General features: G+C 43.8%; 1 protein-coding gene across 7 annotated transcripts in view; it reads left to right on the top strand.

The window, feature by feature from the left end:
- Positions 1–26,919, top strand: part of NFATC2 (nuclear factor of activated T cells 2) — a 104,585-nt gene that overhangs the window by 44,652 nt on the left and 33,014 nt on the right. For all 7 annotated transcript variants that reach the window (XM_080404233.1, XM_080404235.1, XM_080404234.1 and 4 more), the window contains exons 6-9: positions 7,488–7,628; positions 22,619–22,674; positions 23,603–23,729; positions 25,303–25,998. In XM_080404233.1, the coding sequence (XP_080260359.1) occupies positions 7,488–7,628; positions 22,619–22,674; positions 23,603–23,729; positions 25,303–25,998 (1,020 nt within the window). The remainder of the gene's footprint in view (positions 1–7,487; positions 7,629–22,618; positions 22,675–23,602; positions 23,730–25,302; positions 25,999–26,919) is intronic.

Raw genomic sequence — 26,919 nt, 5'->3', positions numbered from 1 at the left:
GCCTGCGCATTCAGCAGCTTGCAGATTATTTCTCCTGTTGCCTGTTGATTCGTTCTGAAGCCACTGAGGAGGCAAAGGTATTTGAAAGCCCTCTAATAATTGTAGCAACAGGCCATCACTTACTTAGGGTTAAAAAGCCACTGTCTTGGAGGTGTGGTGCTGGAAAGTTAAGAAAAATCCCTTCCTCCATGCTCAGTCCATGAAACGGCAGCAAGCACCAGAGGCACTACATGAGGTGACCCCAGGATGCACAGCCAATGGGCCCATGCGGCAGCGTTCTGCTTGGCCCCGCTCCCTGCCTGCGCACCCCTGCGCACCTCGGTGCTGTTAGTCCTGCTGCAGCTGTGCATGCCCCGGTGTCCGTCCCTGCTTGTGCAGCTCCGTGCTTTAGGCACAGGCATAAGCCGGCTCGTGCAGGTGAGCTCGTGTTGGGCCAGGCAGGGCTGTCACAGGGCTGCTGTCACAGACGGTGGTGAAATTGCAGGTGTGAAGGGTTACGGAGTTAACTTGTCCCTTCAAATACTGCCCTAATAACGAGAAGCCACTTGGCGCATCGCCCGTGGAGGGGTTTGCTGACCTGATCATTATTTTCAAACTGTTAAGATAATTTCTGTAACATTAATTCTATTGATTCGCTTTGATTTACTTTTCACTATGAGCTGGAACTCATTTGTCAGTGAGTGATTGGTCTCTGGAGTTTTGTTTCTAACCCTGGGCTGAAGCATCCACGGAGCAGAGAAGGAGCAGTACTGAAGGGAGGTCAGAGCTGCCACATAAGCACCTGCAAGGCAGCTTGGTTTAGTCCATGCTGTCTGCAACCAAAGACTGCTTTATGCAAGTGTCTGCAAGATGTGAGCGTAGGCTTGGCAGTACCATCCACGCTGTGTCACAGTTTTTCTTCTAACGAAACCTGGTTAAACTCTCCCGATGTGTGTCACAGTTTGTGTTTCGTATAATCCGTGTTGGCTGATACAAAGCTGTGCTCATGAATCCCTTAAAATGCAAACAGTTGCACTTGGCACGAGAGAAGAAGTCTGAAATCTTGTTCTTACAATAAATATTCCGAGGTGGTAAAAAAACAAAACAAACAAAACTTATTGCTAAAGAACTGTGTGTCCATCTGAGGAATTTAAATAGTTTCTATTATTGACCATATTTTGTTCCACTAAATTGGGTAAAATATCTTATTTCCCTTTAATCAATTTCCCTGGAAGTTTCCTTTATTTTTCTCTCCTTCTAGTAGATTTTCCCATAATATTAGACAATCTGAGCCTATGATATGTGACACATTAATAACTACAGAGGAAAGAGCTAGTCATGTAAAAGAATGTTGTCTTGGCAAACCAGCGAGTGCTTTTTCCTCGACTGGGAGTTGTGCTGGTTGGAATACAATGGCAGGCAAGAAGAAACCCTAGTTTATTGAGATAAAAAGGCTGAAACAAATGGTCTCTTTGCACATGGGAGATACCCATGTGCAGGTTTAACCATAAACCATGATTATTATGAGAGTAGCGTGGTTTCCAGTTGAATTAAAGGCTATTTTTTGCCCCTTTCATTTCAAGACAGTCACACAGTTTGCTGTAAATACAGCTGACACAAAAAATAGTGCTTTTTCTGAAGTGAATTTTTTCTCTCTCCTAAAGCACAGAAGTTAGAAGCTAATTCTGTCAACATTTGCCACGTCTAATGTGCAACCGAAATATTTCAGTCTGGAAAGTCTGAGTCAGACAGAAGGAAAATGCCTGCCCTTTTAGCAGGCTCTGCAAGCTTTGCTGCAAGGATAAACTCCTGTTTACTTTTTGTGTTTGCAATACGGCTGTTGGTAAAAGCAAGCACCCCAGCATATTACGCAGAGCATGGATTTCCGAGCATAATTTAAGCTCGGTGGATCTCCTCCACAAGGGATTAAAGGGAAGTGCTGTGCATACCCACAGAGATGATTGACAGACAAGTGAACCGAGGCCATGGTTTTCCTGTCATTAATCACACGCTGGTTTGGTGAGCTGGCTGCAGTTCATAGAAAGTATCATACTTATCTGACACTACTGCCATCAGTACTTGTCACTCCTCCTTCGTAAGGACATCGTAAATTATGTGCAGGGAAGAAGGTGGAGAAAAGCCCTCTATTTTTGGTGCTTTTTTCTTGGATGGCTCTGCACAAACTGCTGATTAAGTCTTGCTGGCAACAAACTGGAAGCTGTTGTCATTCATACTGGGTTCTTCTTTTCACAGCGTTTAGATCACATTTCCAAGGTTTCCCATCTAATCGCGAGGGTTGGAAATTTGCTTTATTTAATTGATCCTCACTTAAGCCATCCACTGCCCCATACTCCTTCCAGGAGGTGAATCATTGCATCCCACCCATTAGAAGACTGCTGCTCTCTAGGGGACCTTGCTGATGGCTACCTGCCTGCTAAAGGTGTCTCCTGACCTTGGTCCTCCCCTGGCTCCCATACTGCAGCTCCCCAGCCTTTGCCCCTTGTCCCACCAGAGAGCTCAGGGCACTTCAGCCTGTGATGGATGAGATCAAAGTCTCTCAGGACATTAATGCGTTGGATAAGCGTTGGGCACAGGAGCTCTTATCCTATCAGTCCTACCACAGGCAGGCAGCTTGTGGTAAATAAACAGAGTGTGACAGCAGGAATGAAATACTTACTTTGGCTCATTAAGGTTTGCACTGAGGTGGAAGAATTAATCCCACAACAAATTATGCCTCTGCTATTGCTTCTAGGGTTTGGGTTTTTTTTAGCACCAGACTCCCAGCTCTATCTGCTCTTCTCAGATCCAACAGAAGTCAGTAGTTAGAGCCAAGAGCCTTTGGTGGTTTGGAAAGACATGTCAGGCGTGGTGAATCCCAGCTTGAAGGCTTCCAGCAAGCTGAGATGGGCTGGGGCTGCCCTGGGCAGGGTAAGGACAGGGTGGGTCCAAAGAGGGACCTGGACATCTGCCCTGGGGAGGCTACTGCACTGGGGGTGCAAGTTGTGACCCCACCTCTTTTAAGCAGCCACATTTTTGGTTTTACTTGGCTTGTGATGGCAATTTGAGGTAATGCTAGCTTTGCTGCAGGTGAGCCTCAATCCTGCTTCTTGTGATTGCCCAGGGTAAGATCTGTCCTGAGCGCTAGCCAGCTGTGGCTAAGCTCTGGATCCAGTGCTGCAGGTGTCAGAAAGACAGCATAGAGCAGATTTGACTCCAGCAGCTATTCTTTTGACTCTATTTATACAGAGGTTTTCACGGAGGCTTCCAGCCACCCTGCAGAAGGTGGCACTGAGATGGTGCGTGGATACACGGAGGCTGTAGAGTATCTCTGCCCTGGAAGTGTCGGTCAGACCCGCACTGCCCTGCGCAGAGTTCACAAGCCCATTCCTCCTGAGAGGCAAATCACGTTAGTGTTTTTGCTTGGCTTACATTACCCGATCCAGCCCTCATCCATATTGCACATGCAGGAGAGAGATTGCTGAGACTGTTCCTCTCTGGAGGCTGTTAAGAGACATTTAGCGTCAGTTAAGGCTCCTCATAAAACGAGTCAGCTTTTGGGCAAGACAGGGCTGCACTTGGAAGCCCTCCAAGGTGGTGGAAGGAAACACGATGCTCAGGCAGGGCTAGAACTGCTTGTCCCTGAAGATGCGTGCGGGAGGAGTGCTGATGGGGAGAGCTGGGTGGCACGGAGCAAAAGGGGCACTCAGGTGGATCTGGGATTACCTGAGGAGCACATTAGGGAATACAACTGAGGTTGTCACTTGGAACCTGCTAGCAGCAATGGGCAACACTCTCCTGGGGGAGATTTGGAGCCACAACAGACGTATCCAGGTAATTAGTTGTCTCAAAATAATCCTTTTTTTTTTTTTTTTAGAAACCAAATAGCCTCTCTGCTGAAAAAGGGATGGTTATGGGTGCTGCGGGCAGGTGGAGAAGCCAGAAACACCTTTGCCCTGCCTTGGCCCACTTCCTTACAGTCAGCCTCCAGGCTTGTGCATCCCATGTGAAGCATTCAGCCTGCTGACCCAGAGGATCAGGCCTTCTAAACCTTCCCTCCACCTGCTGGCATAGGGAAGGAGATAGTGTCTCAGCCCCCGACAAGCACCCTGTGCCCGTGCAGCGGGTGCAGGCGAGCCTGGGTGGGCTGTGGGTAGCAGTGGGCCTGCCGGGTGGCACGGGCAGGGGTGGCAGCTCAGGGGCTGCTCCCCTCCCAGGCTGAGCCTCACTGGAGGTGCTGCAGCGCTCTGAGACAGCAGCTCTCTTTCTCTTATGTTGCTGCATGCATTGTATTTCTTGGCACCATGTATCCATGACATCTTGATTTGCAGACAGTCAAATAAAATAGAAAAATAATGTCCCCTGTTAATAGGTTGACACACTGCTTCAGGCCAAGTGTGAGTATTTCTATAGCATTTGCTTTGCTGCCTTATGTCAGTAACTGTTGCTATTGAAAGTAAACACCCCAACTGTTTAAATCAACAGTGTTTTGTTTATTCAAAGCTCATAAACTCCAGTAGCTGTAGGTCACTTTATGAAGTGCCAACCCCTGGGGGAAGAGAAGGAATAGTGTGAAATTACTGCATGCAGTCCACCCATCATGAGCCTTAGAGGAAGGGGATTTATTGGCAATTAATATTTCTTGCAGAGCAAAAAAAAAAGTAACCCTACCGAGGCAGCTCCACACTGAACCTTGAACCTCATTACTGGTGGAAATGGGGAATGGGCTGAAACCTTCTTATAGGCCTGGGTAAAAAAAAATATCTTGGAAGTGAAAAGTGGTTTTTTTTAGAAAAGGGTTTGCAAACCACCAAGTGGGAGGAGAAGAGTGCAGGCGAATGGGACAGAGGAAACTTGGTGCTTGGTAGTTACCTATAATTCCTCCACCTTTTCCTTTAGCATGCTATCTGCGTTAAGAAAGTCAGCTCCAAATGGTGTTATTCTGCAGCATGTATAAAGCATGCACAAGTTTTGTACACCTACAAGTTTTGTACACCCAAATCTGGGTCAGGGCAGAAGCAGTTTTAGAGATGCCTGTAGCCTGCTGGTGTGTAGCCATCCCAGAACACGGCTCCGCATCAGCCTGGCTGCTACTGGCCATGGGGCTGTGGCAGCACGGAGCTGCATCGGGGAACACCTCTGCCCATTGCAGGCTTCCAGGCAGTGCTGCTGGGGCTGTCCCAGCTAGGCTGAGGATGGCAGAAGGGGTTTTGGCATTTCCTAAGAGCTGGGATGCACATTCCCGGTGAACCGGCTGTCCTCCCCGGCTCCCTGGTAGGTTGCAGCATACACAAACACTGCGCTCTATGGAAGTTGGACAGAGGCTTGGTCTTCAGCAGTGATTTCCAGCTTGCTGAGATCCAAATGTAATTAAGATGAGTCAGACAGTTATTTCCAGGCTAAAATTTGTCCTTCCTCGTCCTGAAAAAGCCTTGAGAACCACTGGTCTGTGGGATGTCAGGTACAAAGCTCTCCATTAATACACTGAAGTCTGGAGATGTAGGTTAAATCTGGAATTTTGATGACTTGGGATGCTTTAGGAGTGAAAGTTGGGGACTGAATAGGAATAAACAACATCCAAGGCAAAGTTGAAATTCATTTTCTTTTGACTGTTGTAGGAATGTTTTTGATGATTGCTATTTACTCTTAAGCCTTTGAGGTTACAGATCTGTGTGATAAATCCAATTATGAATTCATCAACATTTTGAGAATTTAGGGAAAGGAATTAATCATACAGCCATGTGAAAGAAATTAGCAGCTTCTGTGAAAATAATCTGAATGTATATTCTTAATTGGCAGTATCTTAGCCCAGCTGTTTTTATATATTTGAAGGGAACAATGAGTCATAAGGTTGTTTTAAATAGATTTCAAAAAATGCCTCTCAAATGGCACAGTAAAGTTACAAATACTGAATTATCTGTATTTTTAACAAGAGAAAAAACTCTGTGTCATGACTGGCAGAAAGGGTTCAGCTGAGCTTGTCCTTGTTAGAAAAGTTGCTCCCCATTTCTACAGACACCTGTCTGAAAGGTTTAATGCTTGTATTTTCCCACCAAATATTCTTCATGTGCTGAGGGGATTCGTACAGCTCTCACCGTGGCCAAGAGCTGGTGGGTTTTTGGCTTTCTAAAGGTTGCACAGCAGTAAAACGGTGCTGGGATCAGGTCACAGAAAGCACAGCCTTGCCTGTGTGTGAGTGGAGGGCCAGGACTGAACATATAGGATAATAATTCCTTATTTTTGGCTCGGCAGCCAATGGTGTTTGGTGAAGGGAAGACACAAGTGCTCAAGGTCTCTTGGGAGCAGGCTGTTTGTCAAAGAAAGTTAAAATCCAGCCAAGGCAGCTGTTAAGTAGATGAGCGGCATCCTCTAGAGGCCTTTCCAGTTGGGGTGGATGAATCTGGAGGAGTTTGAGTGCAGGTCATGAACTCGCAGTTCACCAGACCCAAACTGCTGCCCACCTGGTCTGGTCACAGGGAAGCTCATGATATCTTCCATCTGTCTGCGTTACAGAGAACAATTCTCACATCTTCACTTTCTTCGGCTCCTGACGCTTGTTAGCAAACAGTTGGAATGGGCTTGTAGGGATGGTGACTGGGATTCTCCGAAGCTTTTCTGACCATGCAAATGGCTGTTTTAATGGGATGAGAAGAAAGTAGGTTGAGAGATGGTGCTATCTGGTTTTCTGGCTGGGGAAAGAGAGAATAACTTGCCAAAGTCATGCTCCAAGTTTGTGGCCAAGAACAGTAAAGACCTTAGAAATCCTTGATCACGTACATGTCTCTCTGGATTCTGCCCTACCTTTTCTTTCCTTGCCTTTTATAATCAAACTCAGCCTGCAACATGGGGCCCTGCTCCTCAGACGTTCAGGCCTCTGCAAAACATGTTTGCAAAGAGCCCAGGCTGCAGTAGTCCTGGTGTGACCATTCCTGCTCGCAAATGTGGCTTTGTGGTTGCCCCTCTTGTGTGCACAAGGCTCAGTGCCTGCACATGGAGATGGTGCTTTTGTTGCCAAACGTTCTGTTCCAGGCCCAGCCTAGTCCCTGTTCTGTAGGAGGCAGTGGGCTTTTGTAGCTGATGTTGGTTTTGTCTTTTTTTTTTTTTTTTTTTTCCCCTGAAGGAATTCAGTGTTATTCAGTGGAATCCTCTCTGCAGGTGGAATTTTTGGGCTCCAGGGTGGTAGTGTGCCTGCACTTGAAAATTTGGCCATTTATTTGGAAAAAGGCATGGGCAAGTTCCAGCTCATTCATCCAAGCTGTCCTTTCTCAAGGACAAGGAGTAAGGCCAGCACAGCTGAAACACTGCAGCCAGCTCCTGAATGTTTCCAAATAAAATGCCTTGAGTAAGTTTATTTTTCCCTCTCAAACCTAAATTTAGCACCCTGGAGAAGCTGCTTTGGCAGTCAACGGATGGTAACGATGACAAGATCGATCTGTGGACAGTTCTGGGAAGATTTGGAAAGTCCTGGTAAAATGGAGTTGGTTTCATTCATGTCTGCAATTTGTCCACAGCCCAAAGGTCTGCTCATGAACTTCCAATGGTTGAAAGACAAGACATTGATAGCTGCCTCGCTTATGGAGGACAACAGATGATCCTGACAGGGCAGAATTTCACAGCAGAGTCCAAGGTGGTGTTCACAGAAAAAACATCAGGTAAGGCATTTTTTTTCTAACTTTCCCTGATAGGCTAAGACAGATCTGTAGTGCTGTTGTGTCTCGTCTCATCCTAAGATTTGTGCTCGTGAGTAACTCTACTCGACTGAGTAATCCCATTCAAGTTAATGTAAGTAAAACAAAATCACTTGATTAACCATGTGAGTAAAATTAGACTCAGGTACAAATATTTGTGTTATTGATTCACAAAAATGCAGACACTGGGAATCAGGAACAGGATGTGTTATCAAAGAAACAGGATCACCATTACATGTTCCTCTGTGCTTGTTTGATCTCATGTTCAGTGAACGCTATTGTAGAAATCATAATGGAAATGAAGATTTTATTGAACTACGGGCAAAGACTGTGTTGTCTCCGCTTTAGAAGTCTGTGGGGGAAAATGTATACGGTGTGTATTTTTTATATCAAAGTAAAATTATTTTTATACACATACTGAAATACAGGAATACATCACTTGATCTTCTGTATTTTTTCAGGTCTTTTTATATAGGCTGAGAGTGTAGCAAACCAAATCAGATTCAATTCAAAGAGAAAAGCCCCGTTACAGCCCAGTGCTACCTTTTTTCCATTAGAACTGCTTCTTTTAAAAGTTTTTTCTGACAAAGTTTTCAGGTGATTTTGCTAGCTCTTGAGCAACGATGAAGGGGGAATGGGTGGCAGATTGTAGATTCTCTCTCTTTTCGTCTTGTCTGCTCACTTGCTCTACTTGCACAGAGCTAGTACAAGACGGTCCCAAGTCCTGACTAGTATTGGATGAATATAAATAAATAACAGGAAGAAGGTTACTGAGAGTTATTTAGATGCCTAGCATCACCTTTACTGCCTTTCCTGAGCTTTCTGTGTTGTGTTTTCATAATGGCATGCTATAATAAACATCACTTGATTTCTAACTCAAAGAATACCTGACTGCAGAAAATATGCTTGTGATCTAACTGTTAGGGTGGGCAGCAGAAATCCAGGTTTTCTTGTTTACAGGAGGAAATGAAAAAAAATGCATTCTGCTGTAGTTACCTGTTTCTTCAGAGCTGAATTGTTTCTTTCCTACTATCATATGCATGCAGGCATTTCATCTCACCTCACTAAGCAGTATGTGTATTTTATTGGATTTTCTAAAGCTTTTGCAAAGGGACATTTGTTTCTTTGTAAATTGTCTGGACTTGCTTAACTTACCCTTCATTAGGCTTGATTTTTGCATTTGAAATATTGTGCTCTGGAAGGATCATAATGATGTCTGGGGATCAAAAAAAGCACTTTGCAAATATGAAGGGCCAGACTCTGCCATCCTTTACTCCTGTTGATTTCAATAAGACAAAGGACTCGCTCTGCAGTACGAAAATGCGTCAGCCTGTTTTATGTAAACTTTGTGTTCCCTTTGTGCTGTTAAGAAAACACATTGCTCCTAAGTTTTCTGTTGATAAACTAGGGTAGAGGCAGCTTAAGCCATATATCCAGTGACTTGCAAGGGATTTAAGAAATTACATTGCCCAAGTGAACAGCGTGTGCATGGTTTATGGGGCAATGTCTTTGGCAAAAAGTAAGAATCGAGCCAAAAATTAATGTATGTGGGCATCAGCTGGTGATGGAGGGGGGAGAAAGCATGCTGTGCATCCCAATTTCTTCCCACACCACCAGCAAGCCATGCTATTTTACAGCAAGAATGAAAGGCTCTGGGCCTCTGAACTGCGAATGTTCAGATGAGCCTGTGCAGTCCGAGCAATTTTCTTGGCACCCTGTATTTCCTTTTAAGCCCATGTATTAATTCCTTCCCACTGTGCTGCCACTGTTCCGTCGATGTCAGCGAATCGTGAAGGTGCATGGGAACATGCTTGGCAGCCCACAATGGTACCTGTCCCAAGAATGTTTTGCAGTAACTAGAGGAGATGATACACTAAAAGGAGGTAGCTCTTAATGCCATTTCGAGGAAACATCCAAAATGCCCTGCCCCTGTTTCCATATAAGAGCAGAGAAGGCTCTGGCTGGAATAGATGTTAGAAAGTAAAAAGAACAACAACATTTTCCACACTAAATCTAAAGCTTTTCTTCACTGCTGGGAAAACTGCATGGGTTTTTTTCTTCTTTTTTTTACCTCCTGGTAGCGGAGAGGCATGACTTATCCCAGCGGCAGTGCCCAGTCTGGAGCAGGGATTTGCATGCTGGTGTTCCATATCCTGCCTCCTCCGACGCCCCTCAGCCTCTGCAGGCAGTCTCAGTCTGCTGGACTTTGAATAAATGTTTGGCAGAAGGGGAATTTAGAGGATGGGAGGCCCAGAATCAGATGGGAGGTCTGAATTGGAAGCCTGTGTAGTTTGCAGTGGGTTATCTGGAGGTCTCTGCTCCGTGCTGAAGGCGAGCTAGTTCTCTCTGTACCTATGCAGTGTTTTATGATACAGTGATGCCTCTTACAGATATGCCCTGAAGTGCTTTTAAGTGAAGATTGCTTTCTTTGATAGGTATATCCTAAGGTGAGGAAGGTTAAGAAGCTGAGCTAGATATGCAGATCACGCAGAGGCTGATCAGACTCTGGCCGATGAATCTGGCAGCAGATTGAGAATTAAGCTTTTGTGCTTGGGTTGTCAGATGTTAACGAGTGTCTCAGCTTGTCTGAAAATTGGGATCTTATGCACCTGTGACTTTCATTTTCCCTCATTATGCACTGTAGACAGTTTTAATTATTACTACCATGGCTGTGTTTAGTTGTCATTGTATTAGGCTGCATGAACACAGAACAAAAAGGCCCGGTTCTGCAGCCCAATTAATTAATTAGAAATGTCACTGGGTGGAAGGAGGAGGTGGATCCTGCACTTGCCTCGGGGAGCTCACTTGCTGCAGATCTGATCTGCACAGCACCTTGCAAAAAGCACTGATAAGCTGCTCTGAAGCAAGGTAAGCCACAATAAACATCCCAGTGGGTGGATAGCACATCGCTGGCATGACCCCGTTGTTGTTGCGCCCTCTTCCACAGCATGATGCTGCCCTGGCAAGCCTGTGAAAGAATCGCACCTTTGTGAAGGCAGGAAGATGCACTCAGCTCACAGGAGAAACATGGTTTTCTTTGAGTTTCATTTTGACAGCTCACAAGCCTTGTCTGGGATAGCAAGTGGTACTTGATTTCCCACTTTTGTCACCAGTTTTGCCTCTAGTTGCCATCTAGTGATGACAAGGGTGAGAGCAGTAGTATAGATAACCATCTAATAGCTTTTGGCATGCTGTACTCCATAGAGATCCTTGATTTGGCTTGTTTTGTCCAGTGTTTAAGAAGAGAGTAGCAAGACTGTTTTTTTCCCCCCAAATCTTTGTGCAGGTATCTTTGTACAGTGAGATATTCTCCTGTCAATTGTTTCATAGACTCCAAAGCCTGCGTGCACCTTGACTCTGGGGTCTGGATCAGTGTCTGCAATGAAGCAAGTGCTGAGAAGGTGGCAGTCAGCGTGCCGTACCAAACTGAAGAAACTGCTGTTGGGGCTCACAATTGTAAATTAGGTTTTATCCCTCAGGCAGACACCCAAAACCTATTTCAGTTTCCTCTGGATCTTGTAGGCGATTCTTCACTCACTACTAGCAAAGCAGAGAAATGTAGAACTGTTCATATTGGTGACCAAAATGCAACACACTTCTAAGAACAATAATGAACAGTTTTTATTTCCCTGTTGCACAGCACTACAGATATGTATATTTTTCCCCTTGAAATACCCGGAAAATAAAGGATATTTCCCACATTATGCTAGGATGTCATTATGAAAATAACTGCCTTGTATTACATGAACTACAGACTGTGGCAGTGAGCTGGCCGATGAGAGGTCTGTCAAAGTCTCTCATTTTAGGCTTGCGACAGGAAATGGCAGCAGGAAGCGAACTCAGGGGGCTGGAGCTCCGTGCTCTGGGTGTGAGCGAAGGGGATAAAGTAATTTGAAATGCCGATGCATACGTAGCATTCATTTTCTTAATGATAAGGTTTACCAACGTGTGAGCATTACAGTTTTGAGTTCTTTTTAAGGTTATCTCTTCCAGATGAAAGATTGTAATCTGTAGCTGCTGTAAGCCAGGGGAATTCAGAAGTCGGTACAGTCAGTCCGGCACACAAAAGCAGAGTTTGGCTGAAGGAGTTTTAAGATCTGAACTTAAAGGCACATAACTGAGCCCAGCTAAATAAAAATAGGTCAGGGGAAGCAACTAGATCAGATTGTACAGTTGAAATGTTTGAAGCACGTGTATTCTTTTAATTTTGATCTGGCAGAGAGAGCTTAAAAGGCAGTCTTATGGCTATCATGGATTTGGAATATGCTAAAGGTCAAGGGTGTTAGTGTTTGCTTGGGGCCCAGATCTTACGATGCAGTTAAAAAAAGAAAAGGTTTGGAATTCCCCCTTTTATTTGTTTTAATTGTCATGTAATAATTTGCAAGTCAGATGTTGTTGGTTGCATTGTGTTTACTCCCATTTGTGTACGGGTTACTGCTGCTCTGCTGTGAGTGATAGAGGAGTTTCATGTTTCTTTAGGAGAAAAGTGCAAACGGACCGTGCTTTCTCCTGCCAAACTCTTATGGTGGCCACATGGACATCATGAATCATCGCTAGGACAATGTGGGTGGTGGAGGAACAACCCAAACAGAAAGCGTACATCTTTGGAGTAGATCCACCATAAATCTTTCAATTTGGCCATGCAGTGTAAAGAGAAGAGGTGGTGCTCTCTATGCCCTTTGAACCAATGCAGCTGTCAAGGCCCCTGAAGCAAGGATACTCAAAGTCCATTTGACAAAAATAAATCTTTCCAGCTCTAGATTCAAGTAGTGGAGTTCTAGTTTCTTTTTCCCTTGAGTTTCTGCATGTCTGTCATCGTAGTGGAGTTCTAGTTTCTTTTTCCCTTGAGTTTCTGCATGTCTGTCATCTTGGTGATCTTTTTGTGACAGTGGTTTCTTAGGACGCCAGTAACTAGAGCAGGTGGGCTCAAACATACTTGGATGACTATTGGTTTCAGGAGAGCTCACCACAGGGCAGGATCAGATCGGGACCATTGTGTTCAGTGTGTCGGTGGCGAGTTGAGGCTTTCGTCTGCATGGTGCCCAAAATGCCATGTCTGAATGGAGGCACTTGCCTCTGTACCCTAGAAATGAACCACAGAGCTTGTGCCACTGACAGGATACCAAGACCCACAAGTCTTTCTTCTTTCCTCCCTCTTGTTCCATCTTGTACCTCCTCTGGCTCTATCCTGCACCCCCTTTGGCATAGCTGGCAGCTTTACTAAAACATCTGAAATGTGATTCATAGAGTTTGTTGCTTCAGGTACCGCAGTAGCATTCATGCCTTCATGCACGGCAGGAACAGTATCACTCTGCTTGGGATGTGCACCAAGTGTCCAGCCTGTGCCCATCCTCTTTGAGGTTGGTGGCTCTCTGCTTCTCGGATGTATATGTATGTGCTGCTGTCTGTCAGGGATCACTGTGGGAGATGGGCTTTCATTGTGCATCCAGCTGTGCTAACTGCAGTGGCTTGTGTGCTCAGAAGCACCCATGGCCACGTGTACCTGTTTTATCCCAGTATCTTTGTTTACATCTCATGCAATGGCAAGCCTATCACTGGAATAACAATAATGTTAATAACTAGTCTGATGATAGCTGTACTGCTTTACAGTGTCTCCCTGATTTCTAGCACTTCTCTACATTTCTTATTGCAGACATGCTTTATTTTAACTCTGGGCAAATAATTTCTTTGAAACATATTACTTTCACTTTTGGAAGCAAACAAGCAGGCTCTAGAGTCAATTCTGCTTTCAAACTTGCACTTTTCAGTATCCTACTGCATCACAAACTAGCAAATAAGCACAGCAGTGTTTTCTGGTTTTGGAATTTCCACTTTCTAGAAAAAAATTGTGTTTTATAAAGCACAGTAAATTGGACCCAGTGATGTTACCAGTCTTCTTGTACCTCCCCCTGCCAAAGTTAAAAAGAAATCACAGCTCCCTAGAAAGGTTTTATATTCACAACCTATAGCTGGCAATAATGATGATTTGTTAATTATACATTTAGAGTTAAAAGGCACAATAGATTTAAAAAATATGGAAAATTAAGAATTTATAGTTTCTTACATCACTCCCTCTGGCCTGCAGCTGCATCAAGAACTCAATACTTCTGGGTGTTTGGGCATGGGACCTGCTTATGAAAAGTAGCCAAAGAGTTCAGTGAAATGGGGTAAATTCTTTGTTACTGGGGTGTGGGAGTCCTCAGCAATCAGTTCTGGAGCAACGAATATACGCTGCCAGGTGACAATGGGAAGAGTGGGGCAGCCTAGACAAGCAAGAAGTTAAAAGGAGTGATGTTTTACTTTGAGCTGAAGCTCCTGGTGGGGCTGAGTCCACAGTAAGTGTTGCCCCAGACCCATGAATCCCAAGGCATGTTCTGGCTGACATTTTATGATAAGTAAAACCACTATTGCAAGTGCCTCTTCTATACAGTAGATGCCTTTTACAGCCCATATGTGTTGTAATTGTGTAAGTTGATATATATATCTGCTCAAAATTGGCCAAATGACTTGAAACATGAAACAATCTTCTGGCCAGGACAATTCACTATAGAAAACTATAATGGAACAGCATTATGGCAGGTACAATGTGACTAGAAGGTGGCTTGTGTATTGGTTTTGATGATAGTGAGGAGCCAGGACTGAGTATCATGGTCCTCTGTGAGAGATGTGACGGGAAATTGTAAGACTGTCTACAGCAATATTCCCCTTCTGTATTGTGTCAAGTCTGAAATTTCTAACTGTGCCCCAAACAGGGAACTAAATGCTTGTTTGTGGTCTGACAGTTTCATGAATGATCAAAAAACTCCTGGGGAATGCAAAAAACAGCGAAATATTTTCAACAATTATCTCTTTGAACTTAGTGATGGAAAATTAATGATGCAATTTTCTCAGGCAAATTTAAGATAAAAAAGATACCAAATTTTTTTTTTTTGCAAAGCTGTCAGTTTTTTCCTGGATCCATTCAAAAGAGATGTTTGCTATTTGACCTCAGTAAACAACTTCAAATATTTAATGCAAGCTCCAAGCCCCAGTTCTCTCACTGAATTTCTAAATCAATGAACTGAAATAGAGGGTTTAAGTTAGGGAGAACGGAGAAGAACGGGATGTGTCTTAGAACTAGGATCATAACTTAGTCACAGATGCAAGCCACTGCTGAACACGCATTACAACATAGGTTTTTAAGACATCTTAACCTGAGACAAAAGCCCAGTATCTGGGGAAAAGAACCCAAACTATAATTTCTTTTTTTTTAAAGGGAAAGGCTAAGGAAAAAGCACAAATATCTGGGAATAGTTACAGGGTTAGCAAAACTGAGAATGCTACTGTAGTCTTAAGTGATTCAATTTATTTGCAGCATGTGAGGTTCTACAGAGAGTATATAAAATAAATTTGCTATCTTGCTATTTTCTTGATACTTTAGAAAAAGCATTTTCTCTGCTCCATGCGGTCTGTGGCTGAAGTTCTGCATTTGAAGCTGGATGCATATCTTCTCCACTAAAACTGCAGAGCGATGGGATGAACCAGGGGAATAAATTAATCTGTTGGAGGCCCACCCGATTTTTGCATTAGCTAAAGGTGATCACCTTCCAGGTTAATCTCCCCTGCTCATGCCTTGCAGTGCACCAGAGTAAGGTGGCAGCAAAGTGGAGCACAGGGCCTGCTTGGTAGTTCTCTCTGCAAAAAGATGTCAGAACTGGGGAGGATCAGGGAGGTTTTGTTCTCTTTGAGTTTCTGTTTTGTTTGTTCTTTCTAAGCAAAAGAGGAAGACGTCTCAGCAAATCCTACAATTTGTGAACTCTGAAGAGTAACAAGTATTAATCAGGAGGATTAGAGTTTGCGTTTTCTGTTGTGCAAATTAGAAAGCTCAGGGTAAATGGGACACCTTCTGCTTTTCCTTGCTATGATAGCTGCTGAAAACCCAGCAAATCTTTCTGCACACAGGTTTTGCCCCTTGGCTGGACTGTGCTGCCTACCCCAGGTGTTCTTGTAATCCCAAGGGGCAATTGTCAGATGTTAAACTGGGGATCCCAGAAAAACACTGCAAAACAGGAAAAAATCTAAGGATCACACACACAAAAATGCAGAAGAGTGTGGCTGCAGAAACGGAGTTGCCATAGCTGTTAGACACTCAGCGAGACAGGGTGGAATCCAGTGTTTTGGAAGGTTTCCCCGTATGACACAAGATTTTGGAATTTTACAGCTGGTAAATCCTTATTAACACAGGCAGCCACTACTGGCCTGGATTCCCTGGCTCGCTGTTTACTATGGGGGCGCCTAGTGGAAGTATGCCTGGTCCTGATTATTCAGCTTTGAATCTTAATTGTTTAAAAAGAATATTAAAAATAATAATAATTCTTGGAATAAACAAAAGGCAAAGAGACAAGCTCCCATCACCTGTTGACAGAAAATTGATCATGTAGAAAGCTGGCATGGGGAGTGGAATTCCCTATTCTCCCACTTAGTCATCGCATCCTGGTGTGACTCATTTTATTACATGGAGGTTCCCAGTGGTTTTATTTCACACACACACACACACACACAGACACACACACACACACACACACAGACACACACACACACACACACACACACAGACACACACACACACACACACACACACACACACACACACACACACACACACACACACACACACACACACACACACACACACACCCACCCACCCACCCACCCACCCCCCCCCCCCCCCCCCCCCCCCCCCCCTTAAAAAACCAACAAATCTATTTTGATGAACTGGCATAAGGAATCATTTGGCAGAGCTGTGGAATGACAGACTGCCCCTGCTGCTTCACTACTCAACTACTGTATGTTTATTATTTTAGTGTGAATTGAATTTCTCAACAATAGATGGGGAGAAATCTTTTCTAGACTTGTTCTCACTGTGCAAAATGTCAGATTTGGGGCTGGGCAGGATGGCGGATGACTAATCCATTGGCCTTTTACCTCCCAGACCTTGACTTGTATCTTTGGCCTTGGTGACTCAAACTTATGTCCTCAGTGAAATGAAGGCACTGGTCTCAACTCATCATAAACAGAGCTTCGTTAACTGCAGTGGCAAGCCTTGCTTCAGAAAGAAAAAGAAATCCATGGAGATCAAGCTTAGTGAAAAATCCAATAGCTCTACTTTTCAGAGTTTTAAATTCATTCACGCTGTGTTTGCTTTAAAGTTTGAAAACTATTCTGAAGTAAAAGCTTAGAAGGAGACTACTGCTTGAGACCAGATGCTGGGCAACGTTGCACTGACATGAAGCAGAATAACTTCCCAGCTGAAATCAGAATTCATCCCTGAAAAGAGCAGCAGAGACTTTGTGTGAGCATTTCCCTACCCGTAAGGTTTCTGCATCCCAGCAGTGGTGTCTGTTCTGCTGGAAAGCATTTGTTGTTTACTTTGTTCTTGGGATGATTCTAAACAACTTTGGCCATTTTCCAGAGATGCCTGTCATCTACTGATAAAAGCTGACAGAGGTAATTGTTGTGCTTTTTTGGAAAACCTTCCAAGAAACACAGTGAATAAGGACAATTTGTTGCAAGCCTAAAGCGAACTCTGCAGAAATGTGAGCTGGAGCAGCTGTCCCACAAGCTAGCAGGCTCGGTTTCTTTGAGGAACTAGCATGGTTTGCTGCCTGGGAAAAAGGTAACAGGTTGTTCGTTAAGTAATTTGTGTAATGCTTGACTGAAAAAGCAATGTACATTTTCAAGCATAAAATCACATGCAGGCACAGAATCACATACAGAATCGGCACAATAGTATACTTAGTCTTCAGCTGGAGAGGACTGCAAAGAAAATTTCCTGAACCTCTCAGTCCATCAGTCATGTTTGTTCAAATAAAGTAGTAAGTTTGTTTCTCTGCTAGTTACTGACCCCAAAGTCATGAGTAAGGGATCGTGAATAATGTGTAAAGGCTGTAACTGGTTCAGAAAACCTTTAATTGGCTAATTAAAAAAAGCCCTATAAGGGGCTGCAGAGAATCACCCAAAATGTTCCTAATGCAGGCTGACGTTTTGATTTTCCCCAAAGTTTGAAGCAAGACTTTTGGTATGATCACAGTTTGAGTTAGAGAGGGTAGAATTACTTTCTTCCAACAACTCATTCATTCCTCCAAAGAGTGCTGACACAATCAGATCTCTCATCAGGGTTTAATGCTAAGTCTCATAGCCCTGAAGCAGCACAAAAATCTATTTTCTGAACATTTCACTGACCTGTGGTGTTAAAAACTTGCCAACTAAGACAAACCATTAAATGAGCAGGGAACCACAACAGTAAAAATATTGCATGAGGCAGCCATGGCCGGTAAGACCTCAGGGTCTAAATCCAAAAATATTTTATCATCTTTAGTGGAACTACTGCTCTTTTCGGAGGCATAGATTGAATTCCCCATAGTGGAGGTAGAGTTTGAGACACACCACACACGCGGATCTGGCACCAGGTTCCTGTGTGATCTACACATGTACTGGGACATCCTTGCTGTGCTCTGGGTGGCGTGCACCGCTGTCAGGACAGCCCAGCGCTGAATGCCACTTACAGAGTGCACGTTCTCTGTGTCTGTGTGCTCACACTCTTACAGTACTTAGCAAAAACGATACTGTTGCTCTTTTGCAGTTTCTTACCTCTCCACTGTCAAAGCAGGTTTAATTATATGCGATAATCAGCTATCTGTACTTGTAGACTTTTAAGTTATTAGTCAAGATGGGGCTTAATCTTCTCAGTTTGTCATCAGGGAGGGGACCAGTCATTTGTCCCGTTTGTGGCATGGCAGAGTTACAGGGTAATTAAGGCCAGAAGGGACCTCGGGAGGCTGTTGAACACAGCTTCCTGCTCAAAGCAGAATGCATCTGTAATGTTTAGGCACCGTCTGGGTTGCAACACTGGCACTGGAGAATAGGGCCTACTTCAGCATACCCAGGTCGTGACACGTGTTTTGTACTGGGGGCTGTTCTCTGCCGTCATATCAGCTTTATGATTTTTAGCACATCCTTACAACAAAAATCCCATTTTTGCTGATGACTTTCTTCAAACATCCACTTTAATTTCCTCCTAAAAAAATTTCTCATTTATGCACATTCTAAAGATGATGTGTTGACAGTTTGGTCAAGTTTTCTCTGTTCAAAATTTCCTTGAATTGTCCTACAGATGGGCCTTAGACTTCTCAGTTTATTCCTCCTGCTCTCCATTAACTCTCTGAGTGTGCACAATCAAAAGATTTCTTTTCATTACCAGCAAAAAGTATAGCTTAAAGTAGAGAGAGGTTTCTGAATGCGGTTGTATTTTTCATTTTATTCATAGCCTCTGTCATCCTTCTGCCAAAAGCTCACCGTAATGTGCGTATCCAGAGGGGTTAAAGGAAAAGCAAATATTGATTGTCTCAAGCTAAAGTGAAGCAGTGAGACAGATGGAGCCACATCATGATATTTAAGCAGAAAGGTCAGGGAGTGAGCTGCAGAGTGGTTATATTCAACAGGGCATCGGTGCTTAAAGAACAGGGATTGCTGCTGCTGACAGATCTGTTAGAAACCTGTTTAGCTGCTATGAGCATGAATATATCCAAACAGAAGCATCTATTATCATTAGCATGATAACCCCAGATGAATTTATTTCTTGTTTGGTTGGGCTTCTTCTCGTCCTTACTCTTAATCCCCACAGACTTTGGATTCAGCCTAAACATCATTTGATTTTTATGGTTGGCTTCATTAGCTTTTAGTGCAGTTTCAGTGGGTTGGTTACTAAATCAAATCCGCTGTGATTGTGGTTGCATGTGCTTCACAGGCCTCTTGAACGCAGCAAATGACTCGGAGGCCCGTTTCTCCTTTATTTTATGCATTTTGGACCAACAAACCCTTTTAATTTCTACCTTCTTTGTGAAGTTAGTGCTGTTGTATCTGCACAGACTGTTTGAATTTAGCAGTACAGAAAGAAAGATGAAAACATTCTGCCTGGAGGAAAACCAATGTCAACTATTCCTGCTTGGCTGTCCTTGTTGTCAGGACATCTTCATATTGCATTGCTTAGACAGTTCCCAATGTGTGTCTCTGTTGGAGCTCTTATTTTATGACATATTTTGTTGTTTCCTTTTTCCCTCCTCTTTTCCTCAGAGAACTGTAAAAATTTACCTTTTGAGGGTGTTTTGGGGGGTGTGGAGAGGTTCCTTAATGCATGCTATGATGGTTTCCTTTCACAAAGATCACCTGGAAGAGGAATCCCCTCATGAAGTATTTGCTGCCTTGTTGTCACACAACACATTTAGTATTTCCTGGATTAAACCCCCAGTGTTTGCTGGCTTCCCGCTTCCCTGCGACATTTACTATCTCAACAAGGGTAGAGAGTTAGCTGTGTTAACAGTGCTATGGATCTAACCTGCAACAGCCCAGAGCAGCGGCCAAAGTGAATGCTTATTGTTAAATAATGAAGTATTTTCCATTCCTTTGCACTGTGGCCCGTTGGGCTGTGAGGGCCGAGCAGCGAAGGGGGCGAGAGCCTTGCCGGCTCTAGTTACAGAGCTTGCTTAGGCCACCTCTGCTCCAGCAGCCCGTCACTAATCCACGTGTTCCTGTAGAAAAGACAACTGACTCACTGTGGGGAACTTGAAACACTTAAAAAAAAAAACCCCAAAACCCCCCGAAAAAAACCCAAACCAACAACAATAAAAACAAAAAACAAACACCCCCCCCAAAAAAAAACCAAAGCCCAAACAAACAAACAAACAAAACGAAAACAAAAAAAACAAAGAAGGAAAAAGTCAGAGTTATGTGGCATTTTCTCCTTGCACCAGAACGCTGCGGCAGTAGCGGCGTGAGGTGCTGGAGGCCCGGGCGCTCCCCTCTCGCTGCTGTGAGACTTTTCCTCACAGGTAACCGATGGCCGAACTTCCAGCTGCTCCTCAGTTGCCTCCACTTTCCCAGCGGGAAGGATGGGGGATGAGGAGGCCCAGCCAGCGCTGTGCCCTGCTCCTGCCCCACCAGAAGCTGCACACCCTGCCCAACCCCGGGGAGCCGGCCCATCCCCAGCGGCCACGGGCAGCTGTTGGCCACAGCCTCAGGGAAACCCCCTCTTCTCCCTTGTCAGTGTTTAGGGCCTGAAGTGGCAGAGGTGCCTCAGGTGCTGGGGCAGGCAGGGGGGACCCCTGGGCTGAAGGGCCGAGGTGCTGGGGCAGGCAGGGCCTCCAGGGGCTGGGGTCCCTCAGCCAGGGGCTGCCCGGAGAGCCCAGCACATCTGTCAGCTCATCCTCTGCGCCCAGCAGAGAACAAAGAGGAAAACAACAGAAAAAATGCAAAATGCATTTAAAACTACTCTTTCATTTCCCTTTTCGCCAGAAGCAGAAGTACTTAAATAACAAGAGGACAAAAGCAGCTCTTGCAGAATTTCCAAGAACTGGGAAAAAGAAACAGTCCTGTGAGAAGGGCTGGTTTTAGGAGCCTTCCAGCCCTGTTGGGCCAGACCCAGGCGTGCAGCCTGGGGAACCCCCGCCGGAGCGCCCCGGCGCTGCCTCCCCCCCAAAGCAAACACCAGCCTAGCGGCTGCAGGATTTTCAGTCACGTCGATTTGTTTGGATACGTGTCCCCTATTCATTTTAAAATCAAAATCAAGCTTTCGGAAAGGTATGAGGCAATTTTTTTCCCCCCATCAGTATTTTTCTTCTGCAAATTGCTTGGCTAAAAGGCTCAGCAGAATAGAAAAATCAAAGGGGTAGAGATTAAAATCTAACAAAAAAAAAAAACCCAAAACCAACAAACCAGTAATAAGGAAGGCATTGCTAAAAGATGTTTCTGGGAAGTGTGGGTGACAGTAGATTAAAGAAACATTTGTAGCCAGATGAAGCACCCAGCCGGTGTACAAATGTCCTGTCACTACCAATGGACTCTTATAACACCGGGGTTACTTTGGTGGTATTCCATACAAGGGGATCAAATTTTATTTTCCTCTATAAATACAATTTTGTGTAACTCAGAATGGAGGCGAGCTGCATGGATGTAATTAAGAGCAGAAACGCTTCCAGTGGTTCAGAGGCAGAGGCTGTTGCACGTGCAATGAGGTGCTTTTACACCGAGTACAGTGACTATTTAGTGCTTTATAGTGACTTTGAGACTGCTGGTGGCACTCTGTCACAGCCCGCGGTGGTGCTGGTGCTGAGGTGTGGATCTGCTGTCTGAGAGGTTGGGCTTGTTCCTAGATTGGAGGAGATGTATTGCTAGATATCATGTGCTGAGGTTTCATATTGCACGTATTAAGAAACAAGCATAAATAGTGAGAGGGTATGCGTAACAGAAATTGTGCACTCTATATACCTGGTTTCCCCATTATGTTAAGAATCTGTCCCTGTTGAACTACTTCTAGAAAAACCTACGCGCCTGTGAGAATTCAGAGCATCTGCCAGTTTCGCTGTGCAGCACCTCTAAGTATCCGCCCCGAAGTGGCTCAGTTTGCTTGCTTCCATCTCTGTGCAACCCATACGAGATCTGATTTTTAGCTAGTCCTTTCACCACCTCCTCGCCCATTCCACCACTTAACCACACTGGTGGGGAGCCATGTGGTCTTAGCTTAAAATAGCGGAAAGTTTGCTGAGCTGCTGACCAAATGTGACCATTAACAAGTTCTCTGACCTTCTGATGCTCTCCATCAGTCAAGCTGGCTGAAATCAAGTCTGGTAAAAAAGCAGATGTTGCACCTGTGCTAAATATTTCATTCCTCAGTTTGGCTAATTTCTACATAAACATTTAATTTTAATATGTATGTAAGCTTTTTCCTGCCGAGAGAAGTGTTCAGTGATGTGTTCAAATTAAATTCTGTTGCTTTTGGTTAGGACTGGGAAGGTGCTTAAAATTAAGTCCATTTTGAGAGCTTTGCTAACTTGATGCCCTTAATTTGTCTCCTTTTTTTGAGTCAAGCTTTATAATTAAAAAAAAAATACGGTGAGGTTAATGTTGTGATATTCTTCTAGATGGGCAGCAGATCTGGGAAATGGAGGCAACAGTGGACAAAGATAAAAGCCAGCCTGTAAGTATGCAAAACATTGGATGTCCTCTCCTTGAGCTTCTCAGACAGCAAGTTGTATTCAAGGGGTAGTTTTCAAAGAGCGTCTCAAAAGTAGAAAGAGCAGCTATCTTACTGCTGTGATGAACAAATGTCAAATGCTTCAGCAGTAAATGTGTTGCAAAAAGAAACTATTCATTTAGCAGTAACCCACAGCAAATTGAGTAACTGCTAGATTTTCTGTTCTTGCAGAAGACTATTGTATCAGCCCAGTCCTCTGCAGGATGCTGGCTGTCCTGACTTCCTTTCGCCTGTATGGAAGTCTTGGGTGCTCTGCAGGGCAGGATTTGTACTAAAGTGTTTAAAATGAGCATTGATCTTTCAAGGGAATGAGCCTCTTTGTTCACATTGCTTAATGGGACCTTACTGTAGTTGTTCAGTGCATTTAGGAGCTAGCACTTACATTGCCATGGGCCATGCCTGCCCTTGCGGAAGAGAACGGGGGAATTGCTGTTAATTTCCATGGAAGCAGGATCCAGTTGTGTATAAGTAAAAGGCCTATAGAATAATCAAGTTTATTCCAACAAAAAGAGAGAATTCTGCAATACATACTTGTTTGCCAAGCACATTGTGATTGACAGGGCTGCTGCATTTATCACAGTTTTGTGTGTTTTATTTGTAGCCGAGACTTTTCTCTCCAAGTTCAAGACAACATTAAATGCAAGAGAGGCTAGAGTACACAGAAACCAGCTTCCTAGTACCAAAAATCTTCTAGTCTTTCACCGTCTGCCCTTTTTTTCCTTTCTTCTTCTCATACTCTTTTTTTTTTAATAGGATAAACAGGAAGATTTCTCTTCCTTTTATGCCTGGATGCGTAACATGGGAGATGCCAGCAAAAATCTCTGGTCAGCCTCAGTTACTAATTCTAAATTGTCACCTTTTGTTGTTTCAGAGCATGCTTTTTGTAGAAATACCGGAGTACCGTAACAAGCACATTCGCACAGCTGTGAAGGTGAATTTCTACGTCATCAATGGGAAAAGAAAAAGAAGCCAACCCCAGCATTTTACCTATCACCCAGGTAATTCTCAAGGACAGAGCAAGTTGTTGTCTAGTTCTCGTGAGCAAGATTTTATTTTCTGCTAAGTTGTTTTCTTGCTGTTATATGAGGATCTAAATTTTACTAATTTAATTCAGCTGAGTGCAGCTGAGCACTGAACAACTGTTTGGTTTAAAGGATGCATGTGATTTATGATGGGGAATTTCCATAAATTTAAGGGGACAGTTGTCTTGGTAACAGGCTGATGCTGCCCCATTCACTTGAGGGAAGTTTGCCAACAGGCAGCCTTAGTGGTAACAGACTCAGTCTGTGACATGATGTGACCCTGTGAAAACCATGAGCATTGCCTTCCCCAGCTGACATGTACGACAGTAAGATAACATCAGATCTGGGAAAGTAGCAAGGGCCTGGTATGGAGGAAGACATGCAATATATATTCTTCAGAATGAGGCTGGTTGAGAAAAATATGAATGCTTTTCTGATGTCCTCCCTCTTGGGAATTGGTGAGCCATGCCACAATAAATGCAGTAGGATTACTAATGAGATTCCCAGAATTTCTCAGCTTTGTCTGGGAGAAAAATATTGTGAGAAAATCAGTGTATTGTGTTTGCAGAAACCAGAAAGCATAAACCAACAGTACCATATTTTATGCAAACTTCAAATGGTGTCTTAATTTGACTAGTTTCTAAGGGCAGGCAAACGTTAACTCTGATTCTTATTTTGGTCTCCTCCAGCCTGAAAATTTCTGGTCCTCTACTTGAATTTATGAACCGTGTAGGGTATCACCAACGTGAACAGTTGTATACTTGCTAAATTGTTCTGCTGTGGAATAGTATTAAATACAATGTTATCTCAATATGATCCCTAAAATAGACCACTTCAGTAAAGGAATCCTTACTCTTCCAGAAAACAACCCTGTTGGATGACCATTATATGGGTTTTTTTTGTATGATATTTCTGTACTGAGTTTTGAGGAAGATTTGACAAAAAAAAAAAATAATCATTAGAAATATGAGAATTTGTCTGTAGAAGACCACCATTTATCCAGACCAAGATTTACACAACTCTTACTAAATTGTGGTCTTTTAAATGATGGTATCAGAAATGTTGTCAGCTCTCAGTGGTGAGGAAGTTATGTGCAGCGAAGGAACTAAAAAGAAAGTTTAGAACAGTTCATCTCTGCCTTTGGTCACTAGTTAAGTGTTTAACAGAAAAATGAGGAGTTGTATGTGTCATAGGATTTCTATTTATTCAGTCTTCCTTTGCAATGGAAGTACTACATGAAGCACCTGTCTATGGCTTCTTCTTTTGCTTATGTTCCAGAATGACCTTTAAATGAATTCAGTTTTACAGTTTTGAAAAATCTGTGGTTAAATAGTTTGTTAAAGATTTTCAAGAGCCTCTTAGTACAGAGTGCATTCAAGAGAGACTGCCATGATTGCATATATGTGATTTATTAAATTCCATGCCTGCGAGATATGAGCTTGCACACGCAAATCTTGTAAATGGCTTAAACCTCTTATTACTTCAAGGAAAACCTCTCTGTTTCTTATCAGCTTGTTACGAATAATGTCCTTTGCATGCTTTATTCTAGTACCATCAATCAAAACAGAGCCCATTGATGACTATGATCCAGCCTTAATCTGCAATACAGTACACAGTGGTCTGGGAACAGTAACACAGCCTTACTATTCACAGCATACAATGGTCACCGAATCCCCTTCCTGTCTTGTGGCCACTATGGCTCCTTGCCAGCAGTTGCGCTCAGGCCTTTCTTCTCCTGATTCTCGATACCACCAGCAGAATCCAGCCGCTGTAATATACCAAAGAAGCAAGAGCCTTAGCCCAAGCCAACTGGGCTACCAGCAATCCAATTTGATGGCTACTCCAGTTGCTATTTCAGATGCCCATAGGTCAGTGCTGGTGCATGCTGGTTCTCCAGGCCAAACTTCTGCAGTGCTCCACCACTCTCCAGGCAACCAGCAGTCTTCTCCGGTGATTCACTATTCTCCAACCAATCAGCAGCTGAGGTGTGGAAGTCACCAAGAGTTTCAGCACATCATGTGCTGTGAAAATTTTACGTCCAATGTTGCAAGATCCAGCCAGCCCCAGGTCGGTCAAGCACAAAGGTTAAGTCCAAGTTCATACCCTACAGTGATTCAGCAGCAGACAGCCTCCGGCCAGCGAGCAGCAAAAAATGGACCACCAGTTAGCGACCAGAAAGAAGTGTTACCAGCTGGAGTCACTATAAAACAGGAACAAAATCTGGACCAAGCGTATCTGGATGATGGTAAGCACTGTTCTTCTCTCCTATGGGCGGGTTTGTTGGAGGGAGGGGGGAAGTTTAGGACTTATAAATCCCACCTGTTCCTCAGCGCAAAACCAGCGTGGCCTCATTTTGATGGGTGTGGATATTTGCTGTTTGCTCATGCTGCATTTTGGTCTTTCATCAACTGCATTTTTGGTAAATGGCGAAGCACTTTGGCAACTGAGCAAAAACATAGTGTTCTGCAGAGACCCTCTGTCTTGCTTTGTGCCATGGCGTGCGCTGTCAGGTTTCAAGCTGTTGCCATTTTGTTTCCATTTGCCAAAGGTTAGTTTGGAAAATGGAGAATCTGAAACAAAATGCACTTTTAAATTATTTTTTTATTATTCATATCAGGGCACAGTCCACTTTGTAAAATGCTTTTGTACATTTTGTACCAAAAAAAGCACCCATTGAACAGTCTATCAAGGCCTGTAATGAATGGGGTAGTGCTGCAGGCGAAACTATTGCAGATGTTCTAGATGAACAGTAGGACATTGATAAGTAAAACAATGATGTTTCTTTGTTGTGAGCCAGCAGATTTAGCCTTTAGAAATGAATACAAGTTAGCGTAAAGCTTTCTTTGAACATATCCTGCTTATTCTTAGGTAGGCAGCTATTGGCAATCTGGTTGATCGGTTCTTTTATTAAAGTATGTTCTTTGCAAGAGGAAATCAATGCAAAGTTAATAGTGCAGCTGGACGCTGCATTCAAACAGGCCAGTAGCAAACCCGACATTGATTTTAGTGGGAGCAGAGTGAGGTTGCTGGATATATTGCTGCAGATCTATACATGAAGTACAGACGTGATTTTCACATATATTCACAGCTGCTGTCCTCTTAGTCTAGGCAATTGCATGCATGGTTTGATCTTGTGAATGTGCATTGTTATGTGCTTTGTAAGCAC

Source organism: Falco punctatus (genome assembly GCF_963210335.1).
Source record: "Falco punctatus genome assembly, chromosome: 10".
Lineage (NCBI taxonomy): Eukaryota > Metazoa > Chordata > Aves > Falconiformes > Falconidae > Falco > Falco punctatus.
The sequence above is the reverse complement of the archived record's forward strand: the minus strand, read 5'-3'. Positions and strand labels throughout refer to the sequence as shown.